Here is a 19,501-nt window from a genome sequence, read left to right on the forward strand (position 1 = left end):
GAATTAATCATTATGCTTTGCATTAGAACAGTGTTTTGGGGGACACAGTGGATTAAACACACATGGCAAAGCACAAGGACCAGCATAAGGATCCTAGTTCCAGCCCCCGACTCCCCACCTGCAGGGGGGTCACTTGATGGGCGGTGAAGCAGGTCTGCAGGTGTCTATCTTTCTCTCCCCTTCTTTTGTCTTCCCCTCCTCTCTCAACTACTCTCTGTCCTATCCAACAACTACTACAGCAGTGACAACAAGGGCAACAAAAGAGAAAACATGGCTCCCAGGAGCAGTGGATTTGTGGTGCAGGCACCAAGCCCCAGCAACAACCCTGGAGGCTAAACAAAACAAAACAAAAAAAACCTGTGTTTTTATTTACTTATTCATTTCCTTTTGTTGCCCTTGTTTTATCGTTGTATTGATGTCGTCGTCGTTGTTGGATAGGACAGAGAGAAATGGAGAGAGGAGGGGAGGACAGAGAGGGGGAGAGAAAGATAGACACCTGCAGACCTGCTTCATCGCCTGTGAAGCGACCCCCTGCAGGTGGGGAGCTGGGGGCTCAAACCAGGATCTTTACACCGGTCCTTGCGCTTTGCACCATGTGCGCTTAACCCACTGTGCTACCGCCCAGCCCCTTCTTTTCTTTATTTTTATTGCCACAGGCATTATGAATCTACTGCTCCCAGCAGCCATTTTCACTTTTTTTTTTTTTCTATTTTATTTGTAGGACAGAGAGAAATTGAGAGAGGAGGGAGAGATGGAAAGGGAGAGAAGCAGGCCTCCTACAGTTGAGAAGTGAGGGCTCAAATTCGAATCCTTGCACATGGTAATATATGTGCTTAACTGGTGTGCCACTGCCCAAACCCCAAATATGATTACTTTAATGACATATGGGAGGACACATGTAACTGGGCTAGGAAACATCATACCTTCAGGGGAGGCACTTCACAATCAATGAAACATGTCTCAGGTGTCTTTCTGTCTCTTCTCTATCTCCCCCTACTTTCTGTCCTATCAAATAAAATAGGAAGAAAAAAGGAAGAAAAAAAAAAAAAAGGTTCACAGAAGTGGGAGATTTGTAATGCTGGCACCAAGCCCCATCAATAACCCTGATGGAAAAAAGAAAAAAAGGTGGGTGGGGGTATAGCATAATGGTTATGCAAAGACTTTCATGCCTGAGGCTCTCAAGTCCCGGGTTCAATCCCCCACACCGCCATAAGCCAGAGCTGATCAGTGCTCTGGTAAAAAACAAAACCAACAAAAAAAAAAAAAAAAAGAAAGAAAAAGAAAAAAAAGTTACTGATAATAGAGGAGAGAACTAGAGCATTACTCTGGACTTATGCTGGGGATTGGACTTAGTACCTCATGCTTGAGAGTCCAATGCTATAGTGGCTAGGGTCTTAGTCAGTGTTACAGAAGATTTTTTTTCCCCCCAAAGTCACCAACATTCCCTTGAAAATAGCAGGCCCTGAATTAGAGTGGGCAGACCACACAAATAAGCACAAAATGTATAATTTCCTTAGCTGCTCTATGAAGCTGAGTAAAATGGCATTTTCTGGTTCAGCTCACATCAGTAATGTATTTTGGGAGCTAAGAAAAGGGGGAAATTCTAACAATGACAAAAAATAAGTTCTGACAAAAAATAAGTTGGCCCTTATGGTACAAAGTTGATTCTATCAGGTCTAGTGGTGGCATTTTCTATAGTTATTCAACTGTAGCATGGCAGCAACAGACACTGTCTCACTAGCTCCAAGATACTTTGATTTGAAAAAAGGAATTTCGGGAGACAGGCGGTAGTGCAGCGGGTTAAGCGCAGGTGGCCTGAAGTGCAAGGAACAGAGTAAGGATACTGGTTCGAGCCCCTGGCTCCCCACTTTCAGGGGAGTCACTTCACAGGCGGTGAAGCAAGTCTGCAGGTGTCTATTTTTCTCTCCCCCTCTGTCTTCCTCTCCTCTCTCCATTTCTCTCTGTCCTATCTTACAATGACATCAATAACAACAATACTAATAATTACAACAACAATGAAAAACAACAAGGGCAACAAAAGGGAAAATAAATAAATATAAAAAAAATTAAATGAAATCACCTTCTCAATAACTATTACCATATAACTTCAAAAATATTGAAAAAAAATATTGATCTTATGCAAATGTAAATTACACTTTGCTTATTTATCTCCATATTTGGCAGACAGTGCAAATGTAAATTCTGGCAAACCTAATACAGTCTAAAAGCTTTTGCCAATGCAAATGAAAAGATATTGTTAAGAGTCCCGGACATTTTGTGTCTAACACTGATGAAAAGAATCTAATTCACTAACCTGTGATACTACAGCTTTCACACTGTCCACTTTGGCCATTTCTTCCATTTTCTCAAAATGTACAGAAGGATTTTAGTTTTTTTTTTTTTTTACTTTATTATATAAAATTCACTTTGACTCACAGCTCTACATTCAGCAATCCCAAACACGATGGATTCCTGGTGCTGGTCCAATGTGATAACATCCTCCCAACAAGAATTTAACATGGAATAATTAGGATTTTCTGCTTTATCACTACATGAAAGAAAAGAATGATGCCTAAACGCTGTGGACAATTTAGAGAATTATTGGAAAAGGAAACAGAAAAGTCAAAATTATTTTACTGTGTAATTAGATAAAAGTATCATATGTATAGATAATATCCATTTTAATTTCTATGTAAGTTCCATTTTTAAAATGTTTTAATTTTTTATAATTAAAAAAAAATATTTCTATATTTATTAATTTTCCCTTTTGTTGCCCCTGTTTTTTTTTTTATTGTTGTTATTATTTGGAGCCTCAGGCATGAGAGTCTCCTTGCATAACCATTATGCTGTCTCACCCCCACCCATAGATGAGAAATTGTACCATGTGTCAACAACTGTCTGTAAACTGTTTCTCCAATAAGATGACTTGGAAAAAATAAGAGTCTTGGTTATGCAAAACATGTTTTTGCCAGAGGTTCTGAAGTCCCAGATTCAATCCTAGTAGTGCTCTGGTTGGGAAAAGAAGGGGGGGGGGGGGACAACATAATAGTATCTCTGTATCACTCTCTCTCTCAATAAAATTAAGCATATTTTTTCAAAAAAGGAGAGAGGGAGGGAGAACAACATAGCAATATATATTGGCTAGGGCTCAGTGCCACTGCTCCCAGGAGCCATCCACCCCCCCCCACCCCACCCCCTTCTGATACAGGGTAAGACAATGAGGACAGATACCTTCAACACTGCTCCACAGCTCATGAAGCTTTTCCTCTGCAGGTGTGGACAGGAGGCTAGAACACAGGCATAGTCATGTGTGTTTTGCCAGGTGGCACCACCTGGCCTTTGGCATCAAAACTTTTTTTTTTTTTTTTTTTTAAGCAGCACACTGGGCTGGGGAGGTAGCAAAAAGATCTCAGGTTCAATCTCCAATACCACCATAAACCAGAGCTGAGTACTGCCGTGGTAAATAAATAAATAAATAAATAAATGGGCCAGGTGGTAACACACCTGGTTAAGTGCACACATTACCATGCACAAGGATCCAAGTTCAAGTCTTGATCCCAACTTTCAGAACAAACAGTGAAGCAGTGCTGCGTGAGTGTGTGTGTCTGTGTGTGTGTGTGTGTCTACCCCTCACTCTTTTTCAACTTCTCTGTTCTGTCAAAATTAAATAAACAAATCAGCACAACACACAGATCCAGGAGGTAGCAAAGAGATAAAGCATTGGACTCTCAAGTGTGATGCTCTGAGTTCAATCCCAGCAGCATAATGTACAAGAGTGATGCTCTGGTTCTCATCCTCTCTCTCATTAATAAAAATAAATAAAATAGGTAGTCAGGCGGTAGCACAGTGGGTTAAGCGCAGGTGACACTAAGCGCAAGGACCTGCGTAAAGATCCCAGTTCAAGCCCCCGGCTCTCCACCTGCAGGGAAGTCGCTTCACAGGCAGTGAAGCAGGTCTGCAGGTGTCTGTCTTTCTCTCCCCCTCTCTGTCTTCCCCTCCTCTCTCCATTTCTCTCTGTCCTATCCAACTATGACGACATCAATAACAACTATAATAACTACAACAATAAAACAACAAGGGCAACAAAAGGGAAAATTAATTAATTAATTAATTAATAATTTAATAATAATAATCAAGCATACTCAATAGTAGAAGTCAGTTTACTTTTTTCCCCCCAAGATTAATTCTTAGAGATTTTGTTTTCTATTTATTTGAAACTTTTTGATGGTATAAACTAAGTTCTCACTCACAGAATTTGAGTGCTGACCAAAATATCACTATTATAGTACGACAAGAATGCAATTCTCAATTTAGTTGCTAAAGGTGAGAAGGAGACCCTCAAAAACAATTTCTGGTCAACTGCCATCCCCTCATGTCTAGTCCATTGACCTGAATACTGTGGTCTCCTCAGAATCTAGGTGTTGTCAGATCAATATTGCACACACCCACCCAACTGTCCTTTCCCAAATAATTTCCAATACTTCTCCATTCTTTTTTTTATTCTCTTTTTGTTGCCCTTGTTGTTTTATTGTTGTAGTTATTGTTGTTGTCTGTCTTCGTTGTTGGATAGGACAGAGAGAAATGGAGAGAGGAGGGGAACACATGGAGGGAAAAGGAAAGACACCTGCAGACCTGCTTCACCGCTTGTGAAACGACTCCCCTGCAAGTGGGGAGCCGGGGGCTCAATCCGGAATCCTTACGCCGGTCCTTGAGCTTTGCGCCACGTGCGCTTAACCTGCTGCACTACCACCCAACTCCCTAATAACTTCTCCATTCTTATAGCTGGTCTACTTGATTGAATGCAGTCATTCCTTTTTTTTTTTTTTAATTGCGACCAGAATTATCAGAGGCTCGGTGCCTGCCCTATGAATAAAGAGCTCCTAGAGGCTATTTTCCCTCTTTTTGATAGAGCTGAGAGAAATTGAGAGGGGACAGGGAGACAGAGAGGGAAAGAGAGAGACACCTGCAAACCTGTTTCACCCATTATGAAGCTTCACCCTGCACGTGGGGTGCAGGGGCTTGAACCCAGGTCTTTGATAATGGTAACATGTGCACACAATGAGGTGTGCCCACCACCCAGCCAAATGCATCATTTGTGAATTATGTCAAGCATTTAAAAAGCATTCTTATTATCACATACTACCCAATGGCCATGAAAACAGCCCTCAACAAGTGAAGACTTGTTGGATATACTCCCCAACTTCTTTGCCTTTTGGACTGGGTAACAAAAGTATGTTCTCTGCAGTCTCCTAGAGTTCCCTGTGGAACTGAACCCCCAGCTGTCTACAGTGGTAACTGGTTAGATAACACCCTTTTCATTGGCTGCTTTTATTTCACCTCTCCACTTTTCTCCAGGTGTTTCGAGGATCGTAATCCAAATATACTAGTACTGGGTTGTCGGAAAAGTCATGACATATTTTTTAATGTAAAAATGTGTCATGTTTTTTCCAATAACCCAATACTTGCAGGCCAGGTGGTAGCACACTGGGTTGAGTGCATATATTACAATGTGTAAGAACCTAGGTTTAGGGAGTCCAGCGGTAGCACAGCGGGTTAAGCGCACATGGTGCGAAGTGCAAGGACCAGCATAAGGATCCTGGTTCTAGCCCCCGGCTCCCCACCTGCAGGGGAGTCATTTCACAGGTGGTGAAGCAGGTCTGCAGGTGTTTATCTTTCTCTGTCCCTCTCTACCTTCCCCTCCTCCCCCATCTCTCTCTGTCCTATCCAACACAACGAGGACATCAATAACAACAATAAAACAACAAGGGCAACAAAAGGGAATAAATAAATATTAAAAAAAAAAAAAGAACCTAGATTTAGACCCCCAATCCCCACTTGCAGGGGGAAAGCTTCGCTAGCAGTGAAGCAGTGCTGCAGGCATCTTTCTTGCCCTTTCTCCTCTTAATTTCTCTATCTCTACCCAATAATAAATAAATAAATAAAATTTAACAATTAAAAAAACACTCAAATATACTTATTGCTCAGATTCTCAGCACTGGCTTCTAGAAATATAAACTAGAGGGGCTGGGTAGTGGCACATCTGATCTGAGTATACACATTATAGTGTATAAGGACCCAGGTTCAGTCCCCATCTACAGAGGGGAAGCTTTACAGGTGGTAAAGCACTGTTACACTTGTCTGTCTGTCTGTCTGTCTGTCTCTCTCTCTCTCTATCTCCCCTTCTCTCTCTCTCCAAAATGCAAATTAGAAACAGATGTGCAGTAGGCTCTAAGCCATAACTTTTTAAAAAATATTTATTTATTTCCTTTTGTTGCCCTTGTTGTTTTTTACTGTTGTAGTTACTGATGTCGTCATTGTTGGCTAAGACAAGAGAGAAATGGAGAGAGATGGGGAAGAGAAAGACAGACACCTGCAGACCTGCTTCACTGCTTGTGAAGCGAGCCCCCTGCAGGTGGGGAGCCGAGGGCTCAAACCGAGATCCTTGTGCCGGTACTTGTGTTTTGTGCCACCTGTGCTTAACCCACTGCACTACTGCCCGACTCCCTAAACCATACCTTTTAATGCAGCCGTTTTCCAGAATAACAAAAACAAAAACCCTCGTGGTCCAGGAGGTGACGCAGCGGCATGAGGTCCCAAGTTCAACCCCCAGAAACACATGTACCAGTGATGTCTGGTTCTTTCTCTCTTTCTTTCTCATTAATCAATAAGTAAAATTAATGGGAGCAGGTAGTGGCGCACCTGGTTGGGCACACGTTACAGTGCGCAAGGACCCAGGTTCGAGCCCCTGCTCCCCACCTGCACGGGGAAAGCTTCACGAGTGGTGAAGCAGGGCTGCAAGTGTCTCTCTCCTCTATCTCCCCTTTCCCTCTCAATTTCTGGCTGCCTCTATCCAATAAATAAATATAATTTAAAATTTTTTTTTAAAAAAAGGGAGTCGGGCTGTAGCACAGCGGGTTAAACGCAGGTGGCGCTAAGCTCAAGGACCGGCGTCAGGATCCCGGTTCGAGCCCCTGGCTCCCCACCTGCAGGCAGGTCCCTTCACAGGCGGTGAAGCAGGTCTGCAGGTGTCTGTCTTTCTCTCCCCCTCTGTCTTCCCCTCCTCTCTCCATTTCTCTCTGTCCTATCCAACAACAACGACATCAATAATAACTACACAATAAAACAACAAAGGCAACAAAAGGGAATAAATAAAATTAAATTTAAAAAAAAAAAACACCTCACCTTTTTTATCTCCACTACCTAATATCCATGTCTATCACAAAACTGTTTCTGAGACCAAGAGGGAAAACTATGAGTTCTTTGTTGTTCTCCTAAGCCTCAAGTAATCATTAAATTATTAGCACAGGCTACAGTGAAAGGGAGAAAGTCTTTCCCCATATCCACACAGAAGGAGATAGGAAATGACTATTGGTAGAGTTAACAATGCAAGGCGGGCCATCTTAACCAGAGTAAACAGAGGCAGCACCTTGTCCCAATCCCTCCTAGACTCTTCCTCACTCAGCATACATGGTGAAGTTAGGAAACACAAGACCAGGGTTTCTGCCCAACTGGCTCTTCTCGATGCCCCAGTGTCCCTCAGGTGAAGGCAGGAATCAAACCTAAAATAAGAGTCTTTATTTACAGTGTCTTGATGTCCAGGGAAAAACCTGGCCCATGTCCATACCCCTTCGTGTCCCATCAAGCCATTCTTAGGGTGGAAGCATCAAGTGGCCAGTCACTCATGTAGTTTTCCTATGATACAGAGTGTCCTCAGGAAGCAGGAAGTGGATGTGCCTATGGAGAAAACAAAGCAACATCTATACACACCTGCTTTATGCCTGGTCCTGGGACCAATGCTGGGGAGATTATGTAGACACAGCAGAGGCTGGCCTGGCAGAGGCCATAGTCTGAAGGTGAAGGTGAACTTGTTGGATGTAGTGAGCTGACACTGGGAATTGGGAAGGATTATCTGTTGTATTTTTACAGAGCACCCATTGTGTCCTTGGCACTGTTAAGAGGTTCTGGGGCATCCAGCAGAGGATGAAGCAGGTACAAATCCTTGCCTCTAGGGAGTGACTGACAACAAATGAACAAAAAATATAACAACTGCTAATAACTTTTTTTTTATATTTATTTTATTTATTCCCTTTTGTTGCCCTTGTTGTTTTATTGTTGTAGTTGTTATTGTTGTTGTCGTTGTTGGATAGGACAGAGAGAAATGGAGAGAGGAGGGGAATACAGAGAGGAGGAGAGAAAGATAGACACCTGCAGACCCGCTTCACCACCTGTGAAGCGACTTCCCTGCAGGTGGGGAGCCGGGGTTCGAACAGGGATCCTTATGCCGGTCCTTGTGCTTTGCGCCACCTGCGCTTAACCTGCTGCGCTACAGCCCGACTCCCTGCTAATAACTTTTATGAAGAAAATTAAATGGGGGCAAGAATCATAGTGTGTGTGCAAGAGTCCATACAAGCACTTTAGTTGACAGATAGATTAACATCAGCTGTTCCATAGTCTTTGTTTGTTTGTTTTTCTTAACCAGAGCATTGATTAGCTCATCTTATGATGGTGTGGGGGGCTGAACCTGAGACTCAGAGCCTCAGACATGTAGTTTTTTGCATAATTATGTTATCTTGCCCCACTTTTTTTTTTAAATACCAGAGCTCTGTTTAGCTCTGGCTTATGGTGGTGCTGGGGACTGAACCTAGGGGATTTGGAGCCTCAGGCATAAAATGTTTTTGCTTAACCATCATGCTCTCACCCCAGTCCCCATAGTCTTTAGATCATGTTTGATGAGATGAGGCTGTGCATTTATTTTGTAGAGGGGAGACCACCCAAATCTCACTGCTCCGGACCCAGGAAACCAAGCTGTAACTAGGATGACAGGGCCAAGAAGGAGAATAGAGAGGAGCTGGGTATGGTGTTAATTACTCTGAGTACAAAGAGAAACCACAACAAGGTTGCAAAGGGGAGAGATGTGACCTAATATTCATTTTCTAAAAGCTTACTTGGCGGACAGAGGAGAAAGTATATTTTGACAGTAGAAGTGGCCATCAAAAGACCAGAAAGAAGCAAGTTGCTTGTCTAGGAAGGGAAGGAACATATGGAAAGGTGGCATTTTATTGCTCAGGGCCAAAAACACTTGAAAGAAATGTCATCAGCGGGAGTCGGGCGTTAGCGGAGGATCACCTAAGGATCATGGTTTAAGCCCCCGGCTCCCCACTTTCAGGGGAATTGCTTCACAGGTCTATCTTTCTCTCCCCCTCCTCTCTCCATTTCTCTCTGTCCTATCCAACAATGAGGATATCAATAACAACAATAATAACTACAACAATAAAAAAAAAAGGACAACAAAAGGTAAAATAAAATTTTTTTAAAAAATTAAAAAGAAAAAAAGAAAGAAATGCCATCAGCTTGAAGCAATCATGTGAAGTGAGATAAGCCAGAAAGAGAAGGATGAATATGGGATGATCCCACTCACAGACAGAAATTGAAAAATAAGATCAGAAGGGAAAACACTAAACAGAACTTGGACTGGAATTGGTGTATTACATCTGGGATGGGGGTAGGGAGAGGGCTCAGGTCCTGGAACATGATGGCAGGAGACCTAGAGGGGACTGAATTGTTATGTGGAAAACTGAGAAATGTTACACATGTACAAAGTACTTTATTTTACTGTTGACTGTAAACCATTAATAAAGAAAAAAATGTCATCAGCATATGACTAAGAAACTAGCATGAAGAGTATGCAATCATTCCTGAGCATTTTCTGAGAAAATTTATGTCTTTACTGATAGTGTCTGTTCATAGAGCCCAAACCTTTCTTTCACTTACCTCTGCCTTTTTTTTTTCTTTAAGACTTTTCACTTACTATGTACAAAGGAGTTTCACGAGACAGTGAATGAGTGACAGAGAGAAGCCAGAGCACCTCTCTGCTACTTGCTGTGCTGAGGACTGAATCAAGAGGCTCAGGCACTCAAGTCTAGTGTTCTCTCTCTCTCTCTTTTCTTTGTAATATTTATTTATTCCCTTTTGTTGCCCGTTTTTTTATTGTTGTAGTTACTATTGTTGTTGTTAATGACGTCGTCATTGTTGGATAGGACAGAAACAGAGAGGAGGGGAAGACACAGGGGGAGAAAAAGACAGACACCTGCAGACCTGCTTCACCACCTGTGAAGTGACCCCCTGTAGGTGGGAAGCCAGGGTTCAAACCAGGATCCTTAAACAGGTCCTTGCATTTTGCGCCACCTGCGCTTAACCCGCTGAGTTACCGTCCAACTCCCTCTCTCTCTCTCTTTTAAATAATTTATTTATTCATGAGAAAGATAGGAGAGAAAGAACCAGAGGTCACTCTGGTACATGTATTGCCAGGGATTGAACTCAGAACCTCATGACTGAGAAACCAATGCTTTCTTTATCCACTGCACCACCTCCTGGACCTTTCCGTTCAGCCATTCCCCTACCTACTTTTTCTTATTGAAAATAGTAGTCACAGGAGTTGGGAGGTAGCCGAGCAGGTTAAGTGCACATGGCACAAAGCACAGGGACCAGCTTAAGGACGCCGGTTCGAGCCCCTGGCTCCCCACCTGCATGGGGTTGCTTCACAAGCGTTGAAGCAGGTCTGTAAGTGTCTTATCTTTCTCTCCCCCTCTGTCTTCTCCATCTCTCTCCATTTCTCTCTGTCCTATTCAACAACAACAATAACTACAACAATAAAACAAGAGCAACAAAAGGAAATAAATAAATAAATGTTAAAAAAAAAAAAAGAATGTTATTGCACCAAAGTAAAAAACTCTGGGGTGGGTGGGTGGAGAGAATACAGGTCCAAGAAGGATGACAGAGGACCTAGTGGGGGTTGTATTATTATATGGAAAACTGGGGAATGTTATGCATGTACAAACTATTGTATATTTACTGTTGAATATAAAACATTAATTCCCCAATAAAGAAATAAAAATAAAAAAATTAAAAAGAATCTGGGAGTTGGGCGGTAGTGCAGAGGGTTAAGCGCACGTGGCATGTGGCACGAAGTGTAAGGACTGGTGTAAGGATCCCGGTTTGAGCCCCCAGCTCTCCACCTGCAGGGGAATCCCTTCACAGGCGGTGAAGCAGGTCTGTAGGTGTCTATCTTTCTCTCCCCCGCTATGTCTTCCCCATCTCTCTCCATTTCACTCTGTCCTATCCAACGACAACAACAGTAGTGATAACCACAACAACAAGGGCAACAAAAGGGGAAAAAATGATTGCCAGGAGCAGTGGATTCGTGTCGCAGGCACCAAGCTCCGGCAATAACCCTGGGGGCAAGAAAAAAAAAAGAATCTAAAAAATAGTAGTCATATGAAACAAGGACAGAAAGGGAAAACTTTGTTTTACTACGTTAAACCTGGACTAGGTTTGGTGTATTGGACCAAGGCAAAAGGACTCTGGGGGAGGAGAGGAATAAAGCTGGTAGAATTTTAGGGTCCTGGTGCATGATGGTGAGTGTTGCCAGACACTTATGGAAGGGAGATGAGAAACCATATGTCAACAACTGTACTGTAAACTATTATTGATCCCCAATAAAATTACAAGAAGGAAAAAAAACTAATAATAATTACAGGGCGTGCTAGAAGGTATCTGCCCAATCTTTTGCCAAGGATGTTCCTAAAGCAGGTGAGGGAAATACTTAAAAGGTAATATTTGAACCACTAGTGAGGGAGCTGTGGGACCTTGGGGGACCTGGGCATAGGGATGGACCAGCAGGGTCAGTTTTCTAGAAGTGACATTTCAACTGGAACAGGAGGGGCCGGGTGGTAGCGCACCTGGTTGAGCACACATGCTACAGTGCACAAGGACTTGGGTTCGAGCCCCCAGTCCCCACCTGCAAGGGAAAGCTTTTTGAGTGGTAAAGCAGGTCTGCAGGTATCTCTCTGTCTCTCTCCCTTTCTAGCTTTCCTCCTCTTCTCAGTTTCTGGTTGTCTATCCACTAAATAAATAAAGATAATAAAAATTAAAAAAAAAAAAAAAACCATTATGCTGTCTCCTCAGCCTGCAGATCTCTTTCTCTCCTTCTCTTTGCCTCATTCCCTATCAAAGTCAAATAGAAAGTTTTAAAAAATAAATAAATAAACTGGAACAGGAATTATTTAGATGGATTTTGTAAGGGCAATCTAGGCAGAAATAGTTGGATAAAAAGCTGGTAGAAGAGACACTCAAGTAACAGCATAGAACCTGAATTAGAAAATAGGGAGACTCTGGGGTGGGTGGGTGGGGACAATACAGGTCCAAGAAGGATGACACAGGACCTGGTGGGGGTTGTATTGTTATATGGGAAACTGGGGAATATTATGCATGAACAAACTATTGTATTTACTATTGAATGTAAAACATTAATTCCCCAATAAAGAAATTAAAAAAAAAGAAAATAGGGAGAGTCATATCTTTCATGATCCCATAGGATATGTTGGAGTTTAAACTGGCCTGGTGGAAAGCTGAGAACCATGGCAAAAGTTTCAATTAGAAACATGGTCAGATCCCTGAGATTACTGTGTGAAGGGGTAAAACTGAAAATGGAGATTCAACAGGAGGCATCTACTCTTGGTGTAAGAAAAGATGGGGCCCCAAGAGTAGAGCGGGGGCAAATTTGAAGGTGTTTAGAAGGGGTAGTATCTCAATAAAAAAAAAGAAAAATTTAAATCAGAGCATTGCTCTAATCATGGTGGTACTGGGGATTGAACCTGGGACCTGGGAGACATGGACACAAAAGTCTTTGCATAACCATTATGCTATCACTGTAACTCGCCTTGAGAATTTTAGTATAAGTGGGGGACAATAAACTTTGAGATCAGTGTCCTTCAGTGATTTTTTTTCCATTACTGTGCCCAAGGCAGTAGACATTTAATTAATTAATTAATTTACTGGTTTTTGGGGGGGCTTCATGACTTCAAGCTATTTCAGATAGAGATAAAGATACAATAGCAAGAGGTATATTATGTATGTCCTAGGCTCAAATTTGAGTTGTGCACATGGCAAAGCAGGCACCCTTCCAAGTGAGCTATTCCACTGATCCATAGTAGACATTTGAAAAACTGTACCTATCTATGACATTTTACTACCACAAACTGTTATACACTGTGTAAATTAAAGAGTAAGATCTTCTTATCCTATTTTCAACCCCCTCTGTTAAATTTTTTAAAAAGATTTTATTTATTTATTTATTTATTTTAAAGATTTTATTTATTAATGAAAAAGATAGAAGGAGAGAGAGAGGGAGTCCTTCTATGTTTCTCATTAATAAATAAAATATTAAAAAAAAAAAAAAAGAACTAGTCTTCAGCAGCACAGGCCCAGTGGCTAGACTGTTGAACCTACAAGGATGGAGTTCTAAGTTCAATCTCTGGCATTGCATGTGCCAGGGTGATGCGCTGGTGTTCTCTCTCATGAACAAATAAATCACAAAAATAAAGTAAAATAAAAATGGGGGTACACATAGTTGAGCACACAAGTCACTATGTACAAGGACTTGGGTTTGAGTCTGCAGTCACCACCTGGTGGGGAGGAAGCGTCATAAGTGGAGCAGCCTGTAGGAGTCTCTCTCCCTCTCTCACCCTATTTCTATCATAGTAAAAAAGTTAAATTGTATCAATAGCTACATTTACTGTAAACCACTAATTCCTCTCCAAAAAAATTTTTAAAGATTGTATTTGGGAGTCGGGCGATAGTGCTGAGGGTAAAGCGCACTTGGCACCAAGCCCAAGGACAGGCATAAGGATCCTGGTTCCAGCCCCCAGCTCTCCACCTGCAGGAGAGTCACTTCACAGGCAGTGAAGCAGGTCTGCAGGTGTCTTATCTTTCTCTCCCCTTCTCTGTCTTCCCCTCCTCTCTCCATTTCTCTGTCCTATCTAACAATGACATCAATAACAACAACAATAGTAATAACTATAACAATAAAAAAAACAACTAGGGCAACAAAAGGGAAAATAAATAAATTGTGGTCTGGGAGGTGGCGCAGTGGATAAAGCATCAGACAGACGCTCAAGCCTGAGGTCCTGAGTTCAGTCCCCGGCAGCACATGTACCAGAGTGATGTCTGGCTCTTTCTCTCTCGCCTTCTTTTTTTTTTTTTTTAATATTTATTTTATTTATTTATTTATTCCCTTTTGTTGCCCTTGTTGTTTTTTATTGTTGTAGTTATTATTGTTGTTGGATAGGACAGAGAGAAATGGAGAGAGGAGGGGAAGACAGAGAGGAGGAGAGAAAGATAGACACCTGCAGACCTGCTTCACCACCTGTGAAGCGACTCCCCTGCAGGTGGGGAGCCGGGGTTCGAACCGGGATCCTTATGCCGGTCCTTGTGCTTTGCGCCACCTGCGCTTAACCCGCTGCGCTACAGCCCGACTCCCTCTCTCTCTCCTTCTATCTTTTTCATTAATAAATAAAATCTTTAAAATAAATAAATAAATAAATTTTTTAAAAAGATTTTATTTATTAAAAAGAAGGACAGGAGGAGAGAGAGAGAGAAAGGACCAGACATCACTCTGGTACATGTGCTGCTGGGGATTGAACCTCATGCTTGAGAGTCCAAAGCTTTATCTACTGCACCACCTCCTGGACCACCCAAAAAAGTTTTTATTAATAGCTTTCTTTTGCATTTTCACAAATTTCTTTTCTTTTTTATTACCTATATATGGCAAAAACAAAGTGAATAACTAAATAATTTTTTAAAATTTTTCTGAAAAGGAAAAAGCAGCAGATGTATAGTGCAGGCACCAAGCCCCATCAAATATATATATTCCCCCCGCCTCTAGAATTTTCTCTTTGGCCACTCTATGAAGGCAAGATAAGAGGAGATTCAGAAAGGCTAGGGAAAAGGCAGGGGCAGGTAATGTGGAGGTGGAAAAGATTGCTGGACTAAACGAGGGCAAGAGGTGATCCGGTTCTGGATTCTGGATGGATGGTAAAGATCTGTGTGAGCTGAGTGGAGTTGGGCTGAGAACTCCAGAATCTTCACTGATGAACTGGAGAGCTACACACTTACATCCAGAGCTGGTGAAGGTGATGGCTGCACTTGTTCAGCACACTGCAGGAAGCGGCGCACATGCTCTGCACAGTTGCCCACTGCTGCCTCATTCTGTCGAAGACATTCCTCAAAGGCCTCAAAAGGTTCAGCACAGGCTTGGCGAATCTGACGGACGATTGGGCTGTGGAGGCAAGGGATTTCATTCAGGCCTGGAGAGACTTCCACATCGTTGCCCACTCCCCATTATCTGCCCAACACTCACTGGGAAGATGTACATCGAGCAATGCTCATCTTGAGATGGTGACAATCCCGCTGCCATGACTCAGGCTTGGCTGCCACACACTGACCATACTGCTCCAGCTCCCGGCTGCAATAGCGAGCGGTGATCTCCAGGGCTGCTTGCCTACAGGACATTGAAGGATAAAGAAAATTCTAAGTAACAGGCAGGAAAGGGAGTTCTGATCTGAGTATGGAGTGGGAGGAGAGGTTATGAGGTAGATCTAGTCTAAAAAACTCTGGGACAGGGAGTTGGGCGCTAGTGTAGTGGGTTAAGCACAGGTGGTGCAAAGCGCAAGGACTGCATGTAAGAATCCCAGTTCGAGCCCCAGCTCCTCACCTGCATGGGAGTCACTTCACAGGCAGTGAAGCAGGTCTGCAGGTGTCTATCTTTCTCTCCCTCTCTCTGTCTTCCCCTCCTCTCTCCATTTCTCTCTGTCGTATCCAACAACAATGACATGAATAACTACAATAAAACAAGGGAAACAAAAGGAAATAAATAGGGAAGTGAGGTCTAGGTCTAGAGATAAGTCCTGGGGATTATACAGCTAAGTAGGAATGTCTAAAGAGATACTGGAGGTCCTAAATAAAAAAAGAGGGGGTGAGTTGGGGATTATTCTAAGACAGGTCTTGAGGGTACTAGAAAACGCTTCTTGGAGTCCTGATATTCCCCAGCAAGCCTGGGAATCATGCAGAGGTGTCTTAGAACCTTGGTAGTAAGATCAAGAGTTCTAGAGAATCTGGTACCCCTAAGTATGTCTGGAGGTACTAAAAATGAGGTTTTGAAATTTAAGAGGTTATGGTCCTATGGAAAAGTCTCTTAACAAAATTTTAAGAGAAGCCTTCAGTCGATCTGGAGATATCAGGGATATGACCTGGATGTCCTAGGTAAGGACGGAACACTAGGATAGTTTTAAAAAGTTGCTACAAGTAATTTTGTTTTTCTTCAGAGAGGTGGGGGTAAATAGTATGATTATTATGCAAAAAAACTCTCTTGCCTGAGGCTCCAAAGTCCCAGGTACAATCCCCTAAACCACCATAAACCAGAGCTTATCAATGCTGATAAAATAATACATACATACATAAAAATTTTAAAAAGAGAGAGAGGCAGAGAGGGAAAGACATCGTAGCTCTGTTGACCACCTGTGGAGCTTCTACTGGTGCTGTGATGCTCCCATATGGCATGGGGAATTGAATTCCAGGCTTCTTCAACAATAACATGTGGATGTCCTAGCAGGTGAATTACCTTTTAGCTCCTAAAGTTCTTGAAGGTAGCAAGGTCTGGCAATCCAGAGGCATCTTAACTATAAAGGAGGGTTCATGGCCCAGTGCCATAGAAAACTTTTTTTAAATCAAATTTTATTTATTTATTTCCCTTTTGTTGCCTTTGTTGTTTATCATCGTTGTTATTACTGTTGTTGTTGGATAGGACAGCGAGAAATTGAGAGGGGGGAGAGACAGATAGACACCTGCAGACTGCTTGTGAAGTGATCCCCCTGCAGATGGGGAGCTGGGGGCTAGAAACAGGATCCTGATGCTGGTCTGTGTACTTTCCACCATGTGTGCTTAACCGGCTATGCCACTACCCAGCTCCCCATAGAAAACCTGTATACCAACTTTTGCAAAGAAAAAAAAAAACCTCTTATTGTTGTTAGAACCCATAATGGAGATTGGAGTGGGGGAGAGCTGAACACCAGGAACTGGGGACGAGCAAGAACTCCAAAAGCTTCATATTTTATTATTTATTTTAGTTAGAGACAGAGAAATTGAGATGGAAGGGAAGGTAGGGAAGTATCTACTGCACTGCTTCACCACTTATGAAACATCCCCTCTTGCAGGTGGGGACCAGAGGCTTGAACCCAGGACCTTGTGCATTGTAACAAGTGTACTCACTGTACTAGAGAAAATTTTGATGCTGTGGTATCTTCCCTTATGTTTCTCTCTTTTTAAAAAATATTTATTAGGGAGCCAGGTGGTAGCGTAGGGGGTTAAGTACACATGGCCTGAAATGCGAGGACCACCTTAGGATCCTGATTTGAGCCCTTGTCCCCCACCTGCGGTTGGGGGGAGTCGCTTCACAAGTAGTGAAGCAAGTCTGCAGGTGTCTATCTTCTCTCCCCCTTTCTGTCTTCCCCTCTTCTCTAGATTTCATTCTGTCCTATCCAACAATAATGACAGCAATAACAACAACAATAATAACAACAAATAACAAGGGCAACAAAAGGTGTAAAAAAAAAAAAAAAGCTTCCAGGAGCAGTGGATTCGTAATACAGGCACCAAGCCCCAGCGATAACCCTGGAGGCAAAAATATATGTTAGATAGAGACAGACATAAACAGAGAGAAGGGAGCAAAAGACAGAGACAGTGAGACACCTGCAACCTTGCTTCTTCACTTGCGAAGTTTCCTCCCTGCAGGTGGGAACCAGGCCTGGGTTCCTGTGCACTGAGCGCGTAACCAGGTACGTCACCACCAGGCCCCTTCTTTCCCTTTATCTCTCTTTTTTTTAAATATTTATTTATTTATTCCCTTTTGTTGCCCTTTTTGTTTTCTTCTTGTAGTTATTGTTGTTCTTGTTGATGTCATTGTTGTTGGATAGGACAGAGAGAAATGGAGAGAGGAGGGGAAGACAGAGAGGGGAGAGAAAGACAGACACCTGCAGACCTACTTCACCACCTGTGAAGCGACTCCCCTGCAGGTGGGGAGTGTGGGGGCTTGAACTGGGATCCTCTCGTCGGTCCTAGCGCTTTATGCCACGTGCGCTTAGCCCACTGCGCTACCGCCTGACTCCCTCCCTCTATCTCTTATCTTAAAAAGTCTACCTGGAGTGGTAAGAAAGCAATGGAAGAAAGGGAAAGAAAAAAAAGAAGAAAGGAGGGTGGAGGGTAGATAGCATAATGGTTATGCAAATAGACTCTCATGCCTGAGGCTCCAAAAAGGAAAAGGAAAAGCCTACGAACGAAATCTATAATGGGTACCAATCATCCTTTATTATTTTGTCTATTTTGAGCACTGATCAGTTCTGTCTACTGGTGGTGCGAAGAATCCAACCGTGGGATCTCCTGTATCCCAAGTTTTGTGCACTATCTCCCCGGCTTTTAAGAATTATTTTGAAGAAAGAGGCAAGCTGGAGCAGAGCGAGAATGTTTGCATCTATAATAGTTGTCCTTTCAGGTCTAGAGATAAGTCTGCAGTGAGATCTGGGGTCCTCTGGAGAGATCTGGAGGGTTCAGAAAGGTCATGGTGTGTCGGAGAAGAAACTATGGGCTCCACGCATGGGTCTAGTAGTTCTGAAGGTTCTGAGAAAAAAGTCTGGAGGTGTAGAATTGCAGGGTGAGAGACTGGACTTTGAGGTCGGGGGCAGGGCTTGACTGTTGAGAATTTGACCCTTCAGGTCTTCAGTTAGCAGAAAGAAACGGGACGCAGCCTACAGCTCGGAAGCCGGGAAATGGATAAGCGGGGGTGGGGCTTGAGAGGGACGGAGAGGAGTTCAAAGGGTTGAGTCTCCAAGGAGCAAGGAAACTAATCCTTTTTTCCCCTCCTCGTGTCTTGGGTTGATACAGGTTACTGGGGAAGAGAAGAGGTGCGGTGGCAGATACTCACATCTCCAGCTGGTATTTGGTGTCTCACGAAAATCTCCTGGGCAAGGCGTCCAGCCCCTTCCGGAATCAGACCGTCATGGCGGCGCCCAGCAGAGCCCTCCAACCTCGCTTCTTCCGGTTGTGGCATCCAAAACAACCCCATTCCGTTTAGGTCACAGACATCATGGCTGCGCCCTTGTAAGGCACTTCCGGACCCAGCTTGGCTTTCTTTTGCCAGCTGACTGAGGGAGGGGGGGGTTGTCTAGGGGCCATCGGAAGTGGCAATGCGGCTGTACGGCGGTGCCTGGGTCCTAAAGCGGAGGAGGTGACCGGTCACAGCCACGTGTTCTTCCGGCCACGCGACTGCCCCTAGTGGCGAGTGGCTGGCTGCCATTGCAATGTCCCTGTCGCAGGGCTGCGGTCTGACGAGACTTGATTAGGCTCCGCTGTGGCTGTCTGTTCATCCTGACCGACGCAGCACTGACATTTGCTGTCAGTTCCCTAGAGATACGGTTTATTGTCCAGCTTCTCAGTCAGGTTTTACTCAGACGCGGCTCATTTGTAAAACTTAAGTGACAGGAATTCACATGACAACGGTCGTTACAGTTTAGGAGACTGAACACCCACCCCTCACACACACTCACCTAGGAGTTTTGGACAAGTGAGAGTAATAGAAGTCTGAAAATGAACTGCCGTAGTTGGCAACTGACAT

The 19,501-nt window shown here is 43.3% G+C and overlaps 1 protein-coding gene across 1 annotated transcript; it reads right to left on the reverse strand.

Moving 5' to 3' along the window:
• Nucleotides 1–7,553: 7,553 nt before the first annotated feature.
• Nucleotides 7,554–15,363, reverse strand: CHCHD5 (coiled-coil-helix-coiled-coil-helix domain containing 5). Its single transcript, XM_007538353.3, has 3 exons — nucleotides 15,197–15,363; nucleotides 14,953–15,115; nucleotides 7,554–7,734 (listed from the first exon to the last, which is right to left on the reverse strand). Exons 1-3 carry the CDS (start codon nucleotides 15,346–15,348, stop codon nucleotides 7,711–7,713), a joined length of 339 nt encoding a protein of 112 aa, XP_007538415.2. The 5' UTR covers nucleotides 15,349–15,363; the 3' UTR covers nucleotides 7,554–7,710.
• Between the last annotated feature and the right edge of the window lie 4,138 nt (nucleotides 15,364–19,501).

The sequence above is a fragment of the Erinaceus europaeus genome, chromosome 3, assembly GCF_950295315.1.
Source record: "Erinaceus europaeus chromosome 3, mEriEur2.1, whole genome shotgun sequence".
Taxonomy (NCBI): Eukaryota; Metazoa; Chordata; class Mammalia; order Eulipotyphla; family Erinaceidae; genus Erinaceus; species Erinaceus europaeus.

Excerpts from the sequence above, each read along its gene's own strand:
- CHCHD5 (XM_007538353.3), bottom strand. The coding sequence starts at position 15,348 with ATGTCCTGTAGGCAAGCAGCCCTGGAGATCACCGCTCGCTATTGCAGC. Across the intron at positions 15,116-15,196 it reads GCTCGATGTACATCTTCCCA|CCCAATCGTCCGTCAGATTC; the intron begins GTGAGTGTTGGG and ends TTGCCTCCACAG. Across the intron at positions 7,735-14,952 it reads CACCTTCACCAGCTCTGGAT|GCACATCCACTTCCTGCTTC; the intron begins GTAAGTGTGTAG and ends TTTTCTCCATAG.